Below are 20,058 nucleotides of genomic sequence, written 5' to 3' on the forward strand. Positions count from 1 at the left end.
AGTTATTCTAACTTTTCCCAGCCACCCTGAATATTAACATCTTCAACCAATCTCACTTTACGAGAATCACATAAAAGTCCAGGATACTACCTGTGCTTGAGACCTGAAGTATGGAAGAAAAACATAAAAGACAACAAACAGAAGACATGGAAACAGCAACAGCCCGGATTCACGCAACTGTTAAAAACATCTGTGGCCAAGAGATATGGTTTGCAGAAAAGAAACAGATGCAAACTGTCCAACCAAGAACAAAGACTGAGCGACGGTAACAGAAGACCAGAGAAAAAAGGCTAGCAAAAAGACCCCAAACTCTCAAATGGTTGAATTAAGAGAAGGTGCTAAGTAGCTGTGGAAGAGCTGACAAAATAAACGCGGGTCAATATTGACCTGATACTGTTGCAAGCCTTTCTTACATTCGCCTAACTATGGAAATCTGTGTGTCGGGTTCCACAGATTCCATCCTCAAGACGAAAAGTTAACACTGCTTCAGAGTAAAACTTGTTCTATGACATAAACACAGAATTTCTACCTTCAACACGTAACTACACACCGATCAGGCCAGACAGCATTTGGTAATTGGTACTGGTGGTATAAAGTAGCTTGTAAAACTATTTTCATACCTGGACCAAGCAGCGGGGACCGGTTCGGCTGGGCACTTGACTGGTGCGATGGCTGAGGTTCAACCATATTTGTGTTGATAATGGTGCTAGTGGTGGTGGTGTTGGTTGTGGTACTGCTCTGAATGATAGGATTATTTCTATCCCACATGTTTACAGTCTTGTTGTTGTTGTAATTTGGGTCGCCCCAAGCTGAGGTACCATCATCGATTTCCATCTTGCGGCGAATGGACGGTGGAGATGGCTCTTCCCAGCCAGTTGCCTCACAGTTCTCTTTTTGTTTGGCTGGCACTGGCCCACCAACCCACCCTGACCCCGTCTGTTTTACAGAAGCAGCTCCTCCCCAGTTACTCACATTGTTGTCCTGGGGTTTATTAGCCCAATTTTGTTGGGGGCCTGGCTTTAAAGATTCCCCCCAACTTGTACCTGTATTAGCCTTGCTGTTTGTGCCATTTCCCCACCCACTGGTCCCAGACCTTGTGGAATCATTCCAACCAGTCCCCGATCTATTGTCAGAATCCCATCCAGATCCATTCTTCTTCCCATCACCCAAGTGTCCAGGAACAGATGATGAATCTGTCCAATCTCCACCTCCTGAAGTCCAGCTTGGATTTGATTTCTGTCCATCTCCCCAGTTTTGAGATTTGGGTTTCTGAGGTTCACCCCAGGTAGGTGATTTGTCCTCCTGATTTGCGGTCCCACTCCAAGCGTGGCCGCTTTTGGCAGCAGCAGCATTATTAACAGTAGTAGAGCTTGCTGACTCTCCCCATCCCCCTGGGCCATTTGGTGCTTTGTTGTTACTGTCTCCCCAACCTGTATTTGTTGGAACAGCTGCCGGTGGAGAGTTGACCCACCCAGATACTGAAGAGGTATTTGTACTGTTCATGATGGACCCATCGTTCTTCCCCCCTGAGTTTGAAGATTGAGTAGCTGCACAGCCCCAGGCCTCTGTTCCATTGTCATTCTTTCGTTCAGACCTTGGGGACTCTTCAAATTCCCAGGCAGTGTTTTGCTTTACAGGAGTCTGTCCCCACCCCGTATTGGACAGGACCCTGGGGTCAAGGTCATTTCTTGGCAACTGAACTTGCCCTTGGTCTATCATCACTTTGTCTCTCCTCCTGCCCTCTCCAGCCCCCTCCCTCCCAGTACTGCCTTCATTTTGACTCCCACCGCTGTCGTTACTTCCTTCGCTAGCCGTGGTGCCAGATGCTGCAGCTTTGGCCCAAGAGTTTATTTGTTCGTTGCCCTGCTGCATGGCAGGATTTGGACTGGTAACGCTAGAGCTCTCCCACCCTGTTGATCCTTTCCCATTGATGTCACTATTGGAATGCTGGTTTGGGGGCTTACCCCATTCCCCGTTCACACCGTTACTGGTGTTACGGTTGGGGTGGCCCCAAGCTCCAGAATGCATACTACCGACACCGCTGTTGCCACCGCCCCTGCCCCACGCCAGTACCCCAGGACCAGACGGAGGCCCCGAATCCCACGCGCTTCCTCCGTTTCCTTCCTTTTGCACAGCACTGCTGGATCCATTTTGTTTAGCACTTAATGCTGAGTTCACAGTGTCTCCATTCCCCTGACTGAACCCAGAATTGCTGTTTCCTGTGGCAGGATTACCTGGGGACATCCCCCACACTGAACTGCCCATTCCTTCACCACTGCCCCCGCTGACTTGAGAAACTGATGTTCCGTTAGCACCAGGAAGGCCTTGCAGGTGGGGCGGGATGATGGCCCCCATACCAACAGCCATCCCCCAGTTTGGCAGTCCATTTGTCTGCATTGCATTGATAGGGTTTGGTGAAGAGTTCATGGGGTTAGTGTTATTTGGTCCATCAGTGTTAAGGTTCTGAGGTTGTACGCTGAAAGACACATTCTGAGAAGTGGACGTTTGTGGTTCTGTGCTCTCTTGCGGCAGCAAGTTTCCCCAAGCACCTAAGGTGCCTGTTGGGTTCCCATTCTGGTTGCCCATGTTCTGACCTATGGCACTGACTGGACTGCAAATACTGGAAGGGTTGCCTGCTCCCACAGTTCCTTCATGTCCAAGTACAGGCCAGGCAGCTGGATTGGCATTAGGGTTAAGGTTAAGATTAATGCCAGCATTCGAGTTGGAAGCACCCCAGCAGTTCTGACTTCTACCATCTCCCATCATGTTGTCCATCTTTCCATCCCCACCACTGGCAGAGCAGTGAGCTAGGCCAGAGCTGGAGCCCGCCGCCACACCCCACACCCTGGCCGAGTTGCCGTTACCGTTTGCTCCGCCAGCTCCAAGGGCACTCTGGTTAGAAGTGCTTTGGACGAGTGCTCCGTTGGCGCCATTATTGCCATTAGTTTTCTTTGTATGTCCAGTGAAGTTGCCTTGGGCACTCCCTGTAGCCATGCTACTGTTCTCTGAGCCACAGTTGGAGGCAGAGTCAGTGTCTGTAGTACATTCTGAGGCAGACTCAGTCTCAGCTCCGGTAATGGAAGGCCACGCTTCCTTGTCAGTCCTGTCTATTATCACTTTATCCCAGCTGCAGTTGCCTTCACTCCGGAAAGCGGGCTGCTGTCCCCAGTGGGAATTCTCATAATGGTCTCCCAATCCACTGTGGCTGAGATCTGAAAGGATCCAACAAGGTTAAAAATGAGTCCACTGTTCAAGCACAGCAAAAGCCCTCCATTAAGTACTATTTTACCTCGCTAGTTACTACACCGCATTATGCTAAAATTTAGAGTACATTCTCTAACATAATACCGCAATTTTCCTTGCTACAATAAAGCACGATGCTCATATTTAGTTTCGTTTAGTTGGGTTTTTTTGTGGGTTTTTTTTTTTTCCTTTAATCTGGAAAAACTCTCAATTAAAATAATGGAACAATTCAGTTTTAGAACAGAGCGACAAAAGTGTTTTGCATCTCTTAGTATACCAGTAAAAATAATAAGCAGGCAATAAATAAGGATAGCAAATAACACTAATCTATGTAAAAATCTAAACAGCAAATATGGAAAAAATGCAGAAAATCTCTAGCAGACTCTTGCCATTTTTTTTGACTCAATTCTCATTCTCCTGAGAAACACAAAGAGCACCCAATAAAAAATGCAAAAGGTCTGCCTGCCATCAGATATTACACACATGTGTATCACACTCAGTACACTAAATTCACACCACATTTATGTTTTCAACCCTTCCTGTAAATAAAGAAAAAAATACTGACAGTCACCTTTATTATTCAGTGTCAATTATACATTTAAACACCACTGATGTAACTCACATCTTAGCAGAGAACTTAGGCATTTCTAAATAACAGACAGTTTTGTCAGGAAACTTCTTTCTTAAAGGATTTACGTGCAGCTTAAAAATTCTTTTGCACTTGTACACACAGACCAATTTCCCCCCCAAACCAATGAAAATCAATGCTACATTGTACAGATTCTCAGAAGACAGCCTTTTCAGAGCACTCAAACATAGACACTAACCCCAAAAAACTAAACAAAAGCTCTTGAGCATCTAATTGTTTGCTAGGGTACGAAGTTAAACTGGAAGACACACCACTTCTCATGCCAAGAACTCAAACTTCATCTAAGTTTTTGCATGTACTTTCCATCCCAATTGCTCTCTACAAGATTTCTTTTACTTTATTTTGATGGGAATTTTATAGCATGTAACTCAGTCTGATCCTAGGGATACATACTAGAGATGATCTGCAGCACAGCTCCTCCTAACTGGTTGTCTAAATAAGGGAGAAAACTGCACCCACCTCAGTTACAAAATTTGGATGTCAATAATTTTTACTTCCTGTAAATCTCCTGTAACATAATTGCTTTTTACGATTTGAATAAGAAGAGTATTTTTTAGGGAAGATGGATGCAACACATCTCCCAAATAAACTGTCAACACTGGATGCCTAATATGCATTAATTTAAATCACAAATATTTTGGTGTGATTGGCTCCTCTAACTGCCTCCAATTAGAGGTGTTCCAATACTGCAAAAAAAATTGTTCCAAGAATGAAAAAAAAAGCTCTCTCTCTTTGACAAAGTCTTCTTATTCACACAATTCACCTGTGGCTTTTCAAGAAACGGGGCGATTACTCAGTTGCCTCTAGGAGATTTATCAAGATGAAGAAAGAGCACATTAAACCAGGGCAGATTGCCTTTTTTTTTTTTTTTTTTAATTTAAATCAATTGAAGCAAAAGTATGAATGTTAGAGAAAGGAAGGGAAAACAAGCTCATCACCTGTCTTCTCATGATGCCAGGAAAAGCCCAGCATTTCACAGAAAGAGCTAAATAATTGACGTGCATGCCAAATCCAAAAAAGAATGTGAAAGGAGCCACTCGGACCGACTTGGATGCTCTCCCCTATATGCAACAGCTGGAGAGGAAGCAAGCATCATGTTATTTCTGGATAAATCCAACTGGTTACATTGCAGAGCTAAGGAAGAAGGTTGAAAATTTACCTGATAATCTAGGTTTGCTACGCAGGTGTTAAATTGAGACCAGAATTCCTGATAAGACATGGAAGGCAAAGAAAGGCTGTGAAATGACTTAAAAAGGGTCAACAGGGTCAGAAAAATGAGCCAAGCAGCATTCTTAGCAGAGTAGGAATGAACAAAGTTAAAAAAAGCAGTGGCAGTCCAGGCCAGAAGATAAGAAGTTGAGGCAACCAAGGAGTCAGATAAGAGGAGTTATATGAGATTTTTTTTCAACACTGTGGGTGGTGAAATTCGGCACTGCATTTCAGACATGACAGAAAGGTTTAAAAGTGGCTTGAAATACATTGTTCCAATAAAAGGTCTTGTCAAAGCCGAAACCTAAGCGAGTGCCTGGGGGAACGATGGCACTGCCCTGCCCAAGGCAAACAAGAATGTCTGTGCAGGGCAGGTTTGCGAATAAGGATCAAGAGCACAGTGCAAGACGGTCTCAACACACACAAAAATGGCACCAAGAGCAACCAGACGAGATGAAAGGGAGCTGCTTGTTTAATCACTTCCTTTCCTTTCTCCTCTCCCCCAAAGATGGCGGTTAGAGCAATGCTCGGGTCTGAGAACACTTCAGAGACAGCAAGTAGAGGGAAGGGGTGGGAATGGAAGAGGAAGATGACAAAACGGTTTAGAAAGATTCCTGAGAGTAAGAAGCAAAATGGTTCATTAAATAACATACCAGGATTTTGAAGAGCAGTCAGAGAAACAAGAAGGGGGAAAAAAATTACGAAGGGGAGTTACTATAAAACCCAAGAGATGTCCACTGACATCCATTGACAGCAGAAAATAGCCAAGTGCCTCAGCTTGGATAAGCACATCTACTCCAGACAGTATCACACCAAGTATGTTTGGCTTGGAAGGAGCGCACATGCAGCTCAAACCTCTGCTTGTCAAGACTTTGCAGCTCCATAGTTACTTCTTTTTGTGTACCGTCAGCCTAGTTCCTCTTAACCGAGGTTCAGTGGTTACTTTGATAGGGATTACAGTAATTCCACGTAGGTGACATAAAATAACCCAGTTGTCTCCTGAGCAGCAGCAAACGTGTGCTGCGCCTGTCCTGCTCTGGAGTCAGTCAGACCACGCTGGGACCTTCCCCAAGTCATACAGATTCAAACCCTTCCCCCAATCCCCCGACCCCCTAAAACCCCCAACCCCCACCCCCAAACAAAACAACAAACAAAAACCAGCAAAACCTGAAACATGCAATAACTTCATAGTGTCCAAATATTTACTGAGCAATTGGTTTACTCAAGCTTGTAAGAAACAGGACAGACAAAGAATGAAAAAAAAATATTCACAAAGTGAACAGAAAACTGCGAAAATTGTAATTTTGCTGCTGGACAAACGTAACAGTTTCAGTAGAGAACTGATCCTGAAGACAGTAAATTTTTATATTCTTGTCTCTAGAAGCAAATTTCCATTTTCTCTAGACTAAAAGGAGTTCACTCCTATATATTAAATAACTAGTAGCACAGTCCTACTTTATCCATAAGAACTTTAAACATTTGGGAAAAATAATGAAAGCAAAATATTTCATATGATTAAATCTAGAGAATTCATTTGGTTTGTTTGGGTTTTTTTCTGAACACACAGATTTCCTCCAACTTTCTAGGAAACCAACTCTTCATAGAAATTGCCAGTATTTTCTTATATTTTCAAATCTTTTAAGAGTGAAATGGGAAACACATCAAAAAAATTCTTAAGAACTAGTTCCTCTTTATTTATGCAAAGATCAGAAATAAAAGCACTGCAGTCTACCAGAAGCAGTTCGATACTTCCTCTGTGAACTAAGCAAAGATTTTAAACAAAGCATGAGGAACAGGAACCACAGGTATTTTGTGTTAGCAAATCCTAGTGCTGGTACAGTGCAAAGTGAAATTGATTTTTAAATTAACACTTTGTGTTTGAAAAATCTTAATTATGCATCTTTCATAAAATATGGTTTCCTTGATTAATAACATTTCTTCAGCAATCAGAAAGGAAAAATTAAGCTAAGGATAACAGCTCAAATTTGTTTTAAACAAGCATACAACTTCTGGCAAATTGCAATCATACATGCCATTTGAAAAATGCACAGCTTTGATCAGTATTACCAATAGGCACGAGGGGTTTATTTTGTTCTGGTTTTAAATAATATTCTTAATTTAAATATAATTCTTCATGGGGTGGGAGGAGACTGCTGGTGTTGCTATATACTGGACTCAACATACTTGACCAACTTCAATTTAGTGCTTACTAAAAATAGAAAACACTTTTTGCTGCGTTTGATAATGAATATGAATAATGAGTTGCAAAATAAGTTTAATGTTTACATAATTACAAATGTAGAGTATGAGTAGAGTGAAATGGGAGAAGCTGTTGCATGCATTCCTTAGAAAAGCAAAATACTTTGCCTGCACAAGCATTTACCCAAAACTCCGATCCTACTCTGAAAGTGTCATTTACAAAAATATTTCTTTTCCTTTTTATTCAGTTGAGTTAAAAGTAACTGTATCTTCATAACTTCCACTGCAGAAATTAGTTTGAATGCTGCGCAGTAAAATTATGCATCCTCACCCTGCAATGTAACATTCAGCTGATCTAGGAACTGAAGTATGGAGAGGGGGCGAAATGGCAAAGCTTGAGATAAACTTTTAATGAGAACCACATTATTAGTGTGGTTTGCTGATCCAATTTTAAATCAGCTCTGATACTGACTCCTTCTCCTGTTACTAGTTTTATTTTTCAGTTCATGTTAGCCAGCAAAACAACAACCAGATTCATTGGCTCGTCCTGTCCTGCCCAAAGGAGATTACAGGCGATGTTGTTCTTTGCTTTGACATGCAGAATAGAGAAAAATCCCAAAGGCCAGTGACAGTCCTACGGGGGATTTTACTTGTCAAACAAAGGTTAGTGATTCTGAGTAGGAAGTTGAGAAAACAGGGCAAATTCTCCCCCCAAAAGAAACAGTTTTCAGTTCAATATAAGCAGATCTTTAAAAGACTATATAAGGATTTTTCTAAATCTAAATTAAATACAAATTGCCAGAAATATTTTAAGTCCTAGATCAAATGTAGCATAATTTCATTTTTTAAAAAAGAAAGATGACACAGGCATCTATTCTGAAAAACAAAATATAATGAAGTAGAAAATCTGGGAATTGTAGAGCTAATATTCCAGGTTACCTGCTACATCCAGCTCTATGCATAAGCTACAGGACAAATTTGGAAACTGTCATCTATTTGAAGCCACTTAGAAAGCTAACTTACAACAAGTCTCATACATGTGAGGAAGCTGAAATCTTGAATAGCGTACATAATGTGGAAAGACAGAAAAGAGGTGGAAGCACTGAATAAAACAGCTTGATTTTAAAACTAAACCACAGTTAAGTACACAAGTGGGAAAACCTGTTACCCGTTTTAATTTTCTGCACTACGACATTAAAATGTAGCTCCTTCCCTCTGATGCTGAAAGCTTTTTAAATCCATTAAGAAAACAAGCAAAAATAAATGACATTTTTCATTATTAGTAGAGATTCCACTAAATGCTACCTCTCCAAAACAAAAGCAGCAGTACAAAACACGAAATAATTGCATTTTTCTGCTCAGTGCAACATATCTTTAGCAAGCAGCTCACTGCGAAGACGCCATTTTATCAAACCTGAAATGCAGCCAAAAGCTTAGGACGCTGTGCTGCTGCTCTCTCTCTGAAATGTTATGTAATAAATTGATTTAACAGAAGCAGATGCTATTTTCTCAGGGTTAGGGTTACTTTCTCTTTTTTTTTGGCTCTAAAAAGGGCTGATGGGTAATAAAATACCTGAAGAAAGGAGCCGCCCAACCATCCTAGGAGACGCTACATTGTGTGCAGAGCTGTTTCTACTCCTGCATCTACGTTCTCCAGGGCTCTCGGCTTCAATATGTCGGCTGTGTACAGTGTAAGCCTCATCCTGTAGAGCTGCCAAGAAAATCTCTCTGTGCAAGCGTGCGCCCAGACAACCTGCGAGCTCGGTCGGGCCTCGGCTGCACTGGCTATGGAAATGCCCTTTCCACGCACAGCCCTCCTCCCCCTTCCCCTCGCCGCTCCTTAACTCTAGGTGAAGGTATCAACAGAGTAGGATTTTTAAGCTTTGATTATCTAATTGCAGCTGACACTAAACCGATCTTCCTTCCTCTTTAAATTCTTTCAACTGTCACAAAACATTTTCACTTCAGGACCCAGCTACAATTAGCACCCTAGCTGCTTTTCTCGTGCTTTTGAAAGTCAGCCAAGACAAGACGCGGGCGCTGCCGACTGCCTGCCCCAACGACAGAGCGCCTGCCCCTGCCCACCGCCCTGCCCCACCGACAGCAGCAGCTCCTGCTCCTCATCCTCCTCCCTGCCCCACCGACAGCAGCAGCTCCTGCTCCTCATCCTCCTCCCTGCCCCACCGACAGCAGCAGCTCCTGCTCCTCATCCTCCTCCCTGCCCCACCGACAGCAGCAGCTCCTGCTCCTCATCCTCCTCCCTGCCCCACCGACAGCAGCAGCTCCTGCTCCTCATCCTCCTCCCTGCCCCACCGACAGCAGCAGCTCCTGCTCCTCATCCTCCTCCCTGCCCCACCGACAGCAGCAGCTCCTGCTCCTCATCCTCCTCCCTGCCCCATCGACAGCAGCAGCTCCTGCTCCTCATCCTCCCACCTGCCCCACCGACAGCAGCAGCTCCTGCTCCTCATCCTCCTCCCTGCCCCATCACCAGCAGCAGCTCCTGCTCCTCATCCTCCCACCTGCCCCACCGACAGCAGCAGCTCCTGCTCCTCATCCTCCCACCTGCCCCATCACCAACAGCTCCTGCTCCTCATCCTCCCACCTGCCCCATCACCAACAGCTCCTGCTCCTCATCCTCCTCCCTGCCCCATCACCAACAGCTCCTGCTCCTCATCCTCCTCCCTGCCCCATCACCAACAGCTCCTGCTCCTCATCCTCCTCCCTGCCCCATCACCAACAGCTCCTGCTCCTCATCCTCCTCCCTGCCCCATCACCAACAGCTCCTGCTCCTCATCCTCCTCCCTGCCCCATCACCAACAGCTCCTGCTCCTCATCCTCCTCCCTGCCCCACCACCAACAGCAGCTCTGGCTCATCCTCCTCCCTGCCCCATCACCAGCAGCTCCTGCTCCTCATCCTCCCTGCCCCAACAGCTCCTGCCCAGCATCCTCCTCCCTGCCCCAACGACAGCTCCCACCGCCTGTCTTGTCGGGTGAGCAGCAGACCAAGTCCCAGATGTATATTGGCACACTGCCAAGCCCTTAATGACTTCCCTGCCTCTATCTAAAAGAGATCCAAGTGGCAAACACGAGAGTGTATTAATGGAAGGCGCTGTTTATAAACGCAGGGAAGAACTGCCCTAAACCAGGCGGCGCGGAGCAGGGCGCTGCTTTCTGCCTCCTGCAGAGCAGGGACCGACCATCTTGGCACCGCAGGCTGCACAGCACTGCTGTGCTTTCAGACACATGAACACAGAAGAATGTCAACAGAAGCAGGGGCGGAGGATGACGACAGCTTAATGTTTTGAGGGCCTAAATATCATCACAAATTGTGAGAACACATGCAGAGAACTTTTATCAATGCCTGCATACGAATCTCCTGTATGTCTAATACACTCCCCCTTTACAATTATTTCCCCTTCTCACTTCCTTGCTCCTCTTCTTCATCCTCCTATCTGCCCCAAATACATATTAATTACACAGTAAATGGAGCATGTTTTAAATTTGCTGTTTCAATTCTTGTCAGGTGTTCATTTGAGCAGCTTCACCCACTGCACTGGATCGCACACAACCCATGTCTCTTTAAAGGTTTGGCTGCATTCTCAGAATTGCTGCCACTTCACTACCAAAGCACAATCGCTGCTGCTATTCTTGGCTCAAGAGCTGTTCCACTGAAGTACTCCTGAAAATAGTCGGTTTCCTTCTGAAGACATTTATTCTCTGCTTCTTTGCAATAGTCTCTGAATACTGGTCAGGCTCAACCTCATTTTAAAAACAACAGACAAATGAAAATCAAATCTGTTTGGTTTTCTTTCCATTCAGAAAACTAGTTCAAATGCAATCGGAACCCAAACTTAAGGGTCAATTTTGCAGTAACAAATATTGTTGTGGTTTATAACACAATAACAGCTATACATGATTGAAATTTTCATTAGTTAAAACAGTATGTCAAAACTGGAAGAGAACATATGATACATTCCCACATTCCTTTCATTTTTCTTATTAATAATACAAATTTCCTGTAATGAACTTCAATTTACAGAGGCAGGTACTTACAGAGGGCAGCAATTCAAAAGAACCGTTTTAGCCAGACAGGAGCACACATGAAGGCAACGCAGAACGCCAAGAAAAGTCAGAGTCTGCACCAAGGTCTGGGGGCACAGCTTCCACTCCAGCCCATGCTGGCAGAGAGTGTCTGTTCTTTTCCATGTGCCCTGTCTTGCAGCAACCTTGCCAGGGCATGCCTGTCATAAATTTGAAATCCTTATAGGATACCTGAAGTCTAAAAAAGGACATTTGAGAGGTCACACAGACCACTCACCTGATCTAAGGAACTACTCCTGGTACACACTAGGTGATGTTCATCCAACCCACCAAGGAAGCCCCTCCAGCAACAGACTGCACGTTCCCAAACACGCTCAGTTCTTGAGACAGCTTTCATACTGGCACGTTTTTCCTAATGTCTAACCTTAATCTTCCTTGTTGAAATTTAAGCCCATTATTTCTTATCTGATCCATCACAGGCACACAGAACATATCACTTTCTACCCTGCAGCAGTCATTTAGGTATTTCTGCATTTATAATTCCAGTCTCCCTTTGACTTAGGAGCTCCAATGCCTTCAGTCCTTTCAAGGCTTGTTTTCAAGATCTCTACCAATTCCTGTTGCACTCCTCTGACAGCTGGTTCACCTTCCTTCCGAAGGCACAGAACCCCAATGTGGACTCAATATTCAAAAACTATCAGAAATGCCTCATGGAAAGCAGTACTGTTTATATGCCTCAGTATATCTGTCTGCTTTTCAACAGTGTGACACCATTAATCTAGTTTACCCTGTGACCAATTCCAGATTCATTTTTGCAGCGTGACACTCACATAACCATATTTGTGTACAGAGCTGTACTTGCCAAAATAAAGAACCTTTCCCTTTTCTTTATTTTGTATTCAATTACAGAATTTTGTCACCGCTATTCCATATTGTAATTTTGTCTTCCAGTTGCCTTGCACTCTCCTCCAGTTGGTATCACTAAAAGATTCAACGAAGGCTGTTGGTTTTAGCCAAAAGACTGATACAAATACCAAAGAACACAAATTTGTACTCTCACTCAAAACATTCTCATCATTCTGCCAGTAAGGACTGACAGCTACTCCTTGTCCACATCTTCCTGAGCAGCTATGACACTTTTCATCTTGTACTTCCCACTTATTTACACCACAACACATCCACCATGAGAAAGCCTTGTGAGGCACTAGCAGAGGCTGGACAAGGTTGACTTCTAGGACATGATTTTCCCTCCCATTTTGCAGACAGGGAACTACCCTCCTTTGGCACGACCTGCTTGCCACAAGCCCATGTTGGCTCTGCACTTCTCTCCTGCAAAGTTCTAAATGCACAGAAGTAGCTGCTTTGGTTATTTTGCCTAGCATCATTCTAGCAGATTACTCTGATCTGTAATTCCTCAGTTTTTCCTTTCTCACCTTTTAATATCAGTTGTTTTATTTTCTGTTTTCTAGTTTTCACACTCAAAAGAATGCCAGTGGGCCATATCACTCCAACCCGTCCTCAGTGGAGTCTGCCATAAATTTCATCACTTCCAAGCAACTGGAAACACTTCATTTCTTTATGTACTCTAACTCACTGTAGCCTTAGTTCTAAGTCTATCGTTAGTTTACAAACGAAGGGAAAGGGCATTTAAAGTATTCCTGATACCCTCTATCAGTGGTTCTCCCCACTGATAATCAGACCAGTTCCAAAGGCCTTCCTTTTACTGCTAATAGGCTTAGAATCATAGAATCACTTAGGTTGGAAAGGACTTTAGATCATCAAGTCCAACCGTTAACCCAGCACTGCCAAGCCCACCACTAAACCACGCCCCTAAGCACAACATCTACACATTTTTAAAATCCTTCCAGGGATGGTGATGCCACCACCTCCCTGGGCAGCCTGTTCTGATGCTTATGGAAGTGTTAGCTTTTTTTTTCTTTGTGTGTGGTGGTTTTTTTCCCCTAACAGCTACAAACTTCTTTGGTTTTCATTTATTTCTTGTAGTATCACACCTGTTTCCTGAGCTGTACAAACTCAGTTTTCTGATAATTTTCACATGATGTTACTCCCTTTTCTGCTCTTCCCCAGGACCAAACTCTTATTTCCCAGTCAGTTTGATCTCAGTTAGTTGCTTTCTACCTTTTACTTCTCCACCATCACAGACAGGTCCTGCTCCTCAGTCTCTTCACATGACTTGGCATAAAACTGCACATTTTAACAACTTGTCAGACTCTTTGTCTCCTGACCTTTTTTCCCCACAGACATCTAGGCAGCTCATGCATTGGGCTATCACTACAGCACAGCCGTCCTACAGGGAAGCTGCAGGCAGGATGCAGGTCTACTGATTCTAAAGCAAAAGCAGTGATCTTTAAGCCATCACGCTTTTGCACAGCCCCACTCTTTGAAAGTGAGGACAGCAAAACTGTAAAGGCATCTAGGTTATTTATCCTTTTACAGATTTCTATTTTTCCTTCTCCCAGTGAAAAATTCTAATCACTGTCAAATAGATTTGAAGCAGCAGATTTATTTTTCACACTCCACTGCCTGATGTCAGGTAACATACACAATACAGAAAAATTCATTCCAAAGATTAGTTTACTGATGAGTTTTTACCATCATTTTTCATTCATAATGCCTGTATTTGTGCTACACAGAACCTGCTACTTCTCTATCTATATTCAAAGCATTATATAGATTTTTTTTGAATTTACATAGGAGACAAAACCCTTTACTAGCTGAGGCTCACTTCCCACAGACTTTCCCATTACTGCATTTCAGAAAACTTTCATCACTCAGGAGTATATCCAGATTGTAACTACTGGCTAGATCCCATCTCCATGTTAACTGCTACATTTTTGTCCTTCTGTGATGTTTCTTTAACTTCCTTTTGTGTAATCATATTACCTGTTACCAGTGACCTTTGGTAACACTACCTGATTTCCAGGCACATGTGCCAGATAGCAAGCACTACCAAATGGTAAGCAAAGCCCTGAGGAGCAAAACAAGAAAGAAAGAAAAAGAAAGAAAAAAAGAAAGAAAGAAAAAGAAAGAGAAAAAGAAAGAAAAAAAGAAAGAAAGAAAAAGAAAGAAAAAAAGAAAGAAAGAAAAAGAAAGAAAAAAAGAAAGAAAGAAAAAGAAAGAAAGAAAGAAAGAAAGAATCAGCACTTACACAACCTCTGGTAGTACCTGAACATCCCTTTACAATGCTAATTCGACAAGACTATTAGCAAAAGATGTAATCAAAACAAATACTGGCAATTTCTCTATTTTTTTAAACAAATGGCATAATAACAGATTTGATCCCACTAGTTGGATAACTTTCAGATAGCCACATTGCGTATACAGTGATTAGCTGTACAGTGAACAGCTCTGCAAATTATGGCCAGCACCTATTCAAGTGATGTAAGAATTAAAAGCTATTAGAAATTTTATTGCAGATAAGCATTATGTATTTGCTAGATACAGTTACCTTCCGCACAAGCGGTATAAGCAGCCAATTCTTGTGTTTACAAAGAAACACCACCATGCTAGTTCCTTCATTCAAGATCAACACCCATGGTAAAACAAAGCCCATCTGGCAGGTATTATGCAGTACAAAGAGAAACGCGCATTTGCTATATAAAGTGTGAAATCATATACATAGAAAGCATGCAAACAAGATAAATATACTAATATCCAATTTTTACTTTACAGCATTTAGTGTTGTAACTATTACATACTAAAAACTCTGCTTATGGAAGACCCAAAATAAATTGATTTCTGAAGTTTCTGGTTTTAATTCTGTAACTTTCCAACTAAAAGCAAAAACACAGTAATGCTTTGCCAACGTAGATATTCTGCTAATGTAATTACAGTTCAGTAAATCATTTCCATAAACACAGTTTTCACATGTGCTTTGTTTGTCAAAAATCAGCCTGTTTGCCATGCCCCCAGAAAATCAAACTAAATCTGGTTTCAGACTTTTGAAATAAGACTTTATTCATACGCTTCGGAACTACCTTTGCATATACATATGCCTTACCTACGGTCATCACAAAATACAATAAGCTAAACTGGGCAATAGTTCAAACGTGTTTAGCGTGGAGGTCACTACTACCTTGCTAGATCTGACCAAACAACTGTATGTCAAAGCTTATCTGTGTTTTCCAACTTTATGGACTGGTTTTAGAAGAGAGATTATCTCTTCCTAAAAATTTTCTCCAAATTTGACTTCACAACCATATAAAATTGCCCTATTATAAGGAACTGCAAAGCAACCCACAGGTACAGGATTGGATATTTCAAGCGAGTATCATCAGACGTTATTTTAAAAGTAAGTATTTTTTTTTCAGTCTTGCTTCCAAGAAGAATTATCAAACCCAAAGTTAATACAAACAGATTTCTAAGAGTTAACCTGCTACACAGCAGCACTCAGCAACTCCCAACTGCCCACAACACTTACTTCAACATGCACATACCATGCAACTTAAGAAATCTTGAAACATGAAATAAAACTTCCAGCTTCACAGAAGAATAAAGTTCAGCACACAACCTGGCATCAGCCCACAGTAGGAAAATAAATCTCTAACTGCTGTCAAATTCTCACTTCCCAGAAAACAACAGACAAAACAAATTAAAAGCGTAACTCTTCAGTTTCCACAATGCTTGCATGTTTTTCTCGTTTTGACTACCGCATGAATTACTGGCTTTTATTTCTTGTTAGACTTTGGAAACATATGTTACAGATTTGTTCAACAAACTACTCAGCTCGCCAGTACAAAAGGAGTGCAGAAGTGTCATCATGACTCCTGCAGGACATGGTACATTTCTTTAGAGTTGATGGATGTTGGTTTCATATTGCTGAATTGCAGAAAAGTGAAAGGCATCTTCAAGAAAAACTGATTACTTCTTTTGATCTTTGTTCTCATAATCATCAAACACACAGTGGTTGCCTGGAGACTCCTATACAAACGTCATAATTTGTAAAGAAACAAAGAAGGGTATATTATTTGTTATTTTTAATCTCCCATGGTAGCTTCCAGAAATTACCTTAATTCTTTCAGATCACATGGCAAAAGGGTCATTCCATTAATGTCTCACACGTTAATAAGGGAAGTTAACTATTCACCACTTTTATTGGAGTTAGCTGACAATGTGGGGAAGCAAGAGATAAAAAGCTGCAGCTTTAAGTAGAAATAACAAACTAGACTGGAATTTAGACTACTGCTCATACATTACAGATACAGCTTTCCTTCAGTGTAATCCTGGAAAGGGTTACAGAGAGGGCATGTCAAGAACCAGCTTTGTAGCTCAAAGTAAAAGTTCCAGACAAATAACTCTTCTACAGAAAATGCTCTGGAGTACTACAATCAGTTTCATACTAGTTAACAATGAATAAAAGATCGTTTCAAATGGTAAGATTTCTAAGATATTCTATGCAACTTGAAATGCTTTAATTTTGGCTCTTAATAGTTAGTCTAGTTAACATCATCGAGATTACCTTAAAAGACAAACAAAAAATCACAACTCTCACCCACTTCACTGATACTTCCAGATGATAAACTGACAAAGAATATATTCCTGGTCATTAATTCCCACTTGCCTTACATTGGCAGAACATTCTTTTTAATTCATGACACTGCAGTTAGAGTTCTGATAAGTGTTTTGGATAGGCCAAGGCAGTAGATAACAGGGACTGCTGATAAGAGAATAAAGAGATAAAATAGTGTGATTTTTACAGTGAAGAGGCTGGCAATGTCTCTCTAACAGCCTTCCTTGTATCCAGGTAGTTATAAATAGCACCTGAAGGAACGTGGTTGCATAATTTCACATTAACTATAACGGAATATGACCCCATAAAAAGAAAAGCCACTGACATGAATGCACATTAGGCATCTTCTGGATCCAAGATGCCAGCGTACAAGGACCCTGGCTCTGTGATCAACTCCAAGTCATCCATAAGAAGAAAGTTACTACTGTTCATCATAAGCATAAAGAAGCCACACTTGGAGACTTGCTTGGGCAGAATCAGCACAGGTCTAACAAGCTCTGGTTAGGCAGTCGGGTTAGCACAGAGGGAGAAAGCCCGAAGCACTGATGTATTATTGACTGCTTTTAGGCTTTGAAGATGCCTAATGAAGTCCATGAAATGATCACTCTTCTACAATGCAGGTGCTGTTGAGACAGACAAAATTCCTGTTTACACGTGGATCAGGTACCTACACTGATTCTTCCAGACTACTCCAGATTTTTTTGTTCCTTCCCTTCCCCCAGAGAACTTTTACTTGCCAAGATTCTTTAGTAAATTAAATACCCAGGGAATCAGACATGGACATTTAAAGGAATACAGTTCCTACTGATGGTAAGAGGAGGAAGGTGGAAAGTTTCCTTCTGACAAAGTATTGCTCAGTGAGAACCTTCACGTTTAAAGATCTTTACTTTCCTATCCACAAAAGTATGACCCAGTTTGAATTAAATTTCATGGGAAATCCACAATTTAAGTGCTGGAGGTTTTCAGGATATAGAATCCCAACATTTTTTCTAAGGCTAATAGTTACTCAAATCCTAACAGCTGTGACGAGAAGTTTTGGCCTTCTCCGGATATTCCCATTTCTTCTTTGCTCTTTATGTGTGTCAAGGTGAAGGTGAAGCTGGTATGAGACCCCAAGTAACACTGGCAATGTACATGCTTCATGGTTACAGAGGTCTCTCAGGAGTGAGTTATGCTATACTCCTCTCTTGGCCTCGCAAAGCAGCCAGGCACACAGCTGTTGTCCTTATAAACTGAGCTAGACAGATTAATTTTTTTTTCCCCCTCCCATAACTGTAGTTCGTAAATGAACTGATGCTCCACCTGCTGGAGAGAGAACTAAGCGAGCACTAGTATCCAGGAGCACTAGTATCCAGGAGCACTAGTATCCAGGAGCACTAGTATCCAGGAGCACTAGTATCCAGGAGCACTAGTATCCAGGAGCACTAGTATCCAGGAGCACTAGTATCCAGGAGCACTAGTATCCAGGAGCACTAGTATCCAGGAGCACTAGTATCCAGGAGCACTAGTACTCCAGGAGCACTAGTATCCAGGAGCACTAGTATCCAGGAGCACTAGTATCCAGGAGCACTAGTATCCAGGAGCACTAGTATCCAGGAGCACTAGTATCCAGGAGCACTAGTATCCAGGAGCACTAGTATCCAGGAGCACTAGTATCCAGGAGCACTAGTATCCAGGAGCACTAGTATCCAGGAGCACTAGTATCCAGGAGCACTAGTATCCAGGAGCACTAGTATCCAGGAGCACTAGTATCCAGGAGCACTAGTATCCAGGAGCACTAGTATCCAGGAGCACTAGTATCCAGGAGCACTAGTATCCAGGAGCACTAGTATCCAGGAGCACTAGTATCCAGGAGCACTAGTATCCAGGAGCACTAGTATCCAGGAGCACTAGTATCCAGGAGCACTAGTATCCAGGAGCACTAGTATCCAGGAGCACTAGTATCCAGGAGCACTAGTATCCAGGAGCACTAGTATCCAGGAGCACTAGTATCCAGGAGGCACTAGTATCCAGGAGCACTAGTATCCAGGAGCACTAGTATCCAGGAGCACTAGTATCCAGCAAGTTCTCGCTACGAGAAACATGCCACCATTTAAGTCTCAAAACACAGCCTCTTGCTGTCAGCAGACAAAAAAAATTATCCAAGGATTTAGCTTCTCTAAAATTCTCTTCCCTGCTCCAAGAACTGTGCACAGATTGTCTGGTGCCTTTCAAAGCTTTTCTTTTGACTTCACATAGTAAACACCTGACAATTCTGACACTGCGCACTAATTGCTTTCAAGTAACACTTTTGCTAAGAGTTTGATATGGACTAACTTGTTTTGTGCAATACGGAGTACAATATCCATCCGAAAAGCTGCTGCACTCCTCTTCCTCTCATTTGTACTAGCTTTTACTGCATTCTGTATTTTTCCAATAGTAACAGAAAAGTAGCAAAAATATAAAAAAGTAAATTAATACAACAGCATAAAACATCTGCTGATAGTTGCCAGGCTGACAAACTACAGAGTTGAGTGCTTACTTTATGCAGCAAGTTAAAATAGGAATCAGGAAAATAAGTCTAGAACCTCAAGGTACAAATGCATCTGGCAAGATCAAAGTCAGACAGCTAGTACCATGCTCTTACAAGCCAAGTTCTTTTACGGATTATGTCATGATTTACAGTGGACTTTGTTTCATGATTTACAGTGTGTTTCTTAAACATCAAACAAAAATGTTTCAGATATGTCTATAATGATGCCTAGAAGTTTAATACTGACCCCTCAGACAGCCTGAGCCACTTCAGTTGGTCGAGTTGTCTATACCACTCAAATAATCACTACATTTCTGAAAATAAAAATAATAAACCTCTAAATATTTTAATACAAATATATCTAACGCAGAACATCAGTCTGACAGTTAAACATCTCCAAATGAAAAAGGAGCCATGAATGTCAGCCACCATCCCTGCTGAACTGTGATTTGCAAAGATGAGAATGCTGCTCTAACGGGTACAAACTTGATTATATTCCATCTCACTAAAGCCAAATACTTGAGAATACAGAAGTAGAACCTCCACTCTCCCTAAAAAACCCCAATGTTTTCAGTAAATAAACAATTATTTTATTTTGCCTTTTCAGATTTGTGTTTCTGGAGAGTAGTTGAATATTATTCCCAAATGCATCTCAATAACCATTTAATTTCTGGG

The 20,058-nt window shown here is 42.2% G+C and overlaps 1 protein-coding gene across 1 annotated transcript in view; it reads right to left on the reverse strand.

Moving 5' to 3' along the window:
- Window positions 1-20,058, reverse strand: part of TNRC6C (trinucleotide repeat containing adaptor 6C) — a 218,796-nt gene that overhangs the window by 39,562 nt on the left and 159,176 nt on the right. Inside the window, 1 exon segment of the mRNA XM_055722083.1 lies at window positions 621-3,212. Coding sequence (XP_055578058.1) covers window positions 621-3,212 — 2,592 coding nt within the window.

This window comes from Falco cherrug, chromosome 1, assembly GCF_023634085.1.
Source record: "Falco cherrug isolate bFalChe1 chromosome 1, bFalChe1.pri, whole genome shotgun sequence".
NCBI classification, from domain to species: Eukaryota; Metazoa; Chordata; class Aves; order Falconiformes; family Falconidae; genus Falco; species Falco cherrug.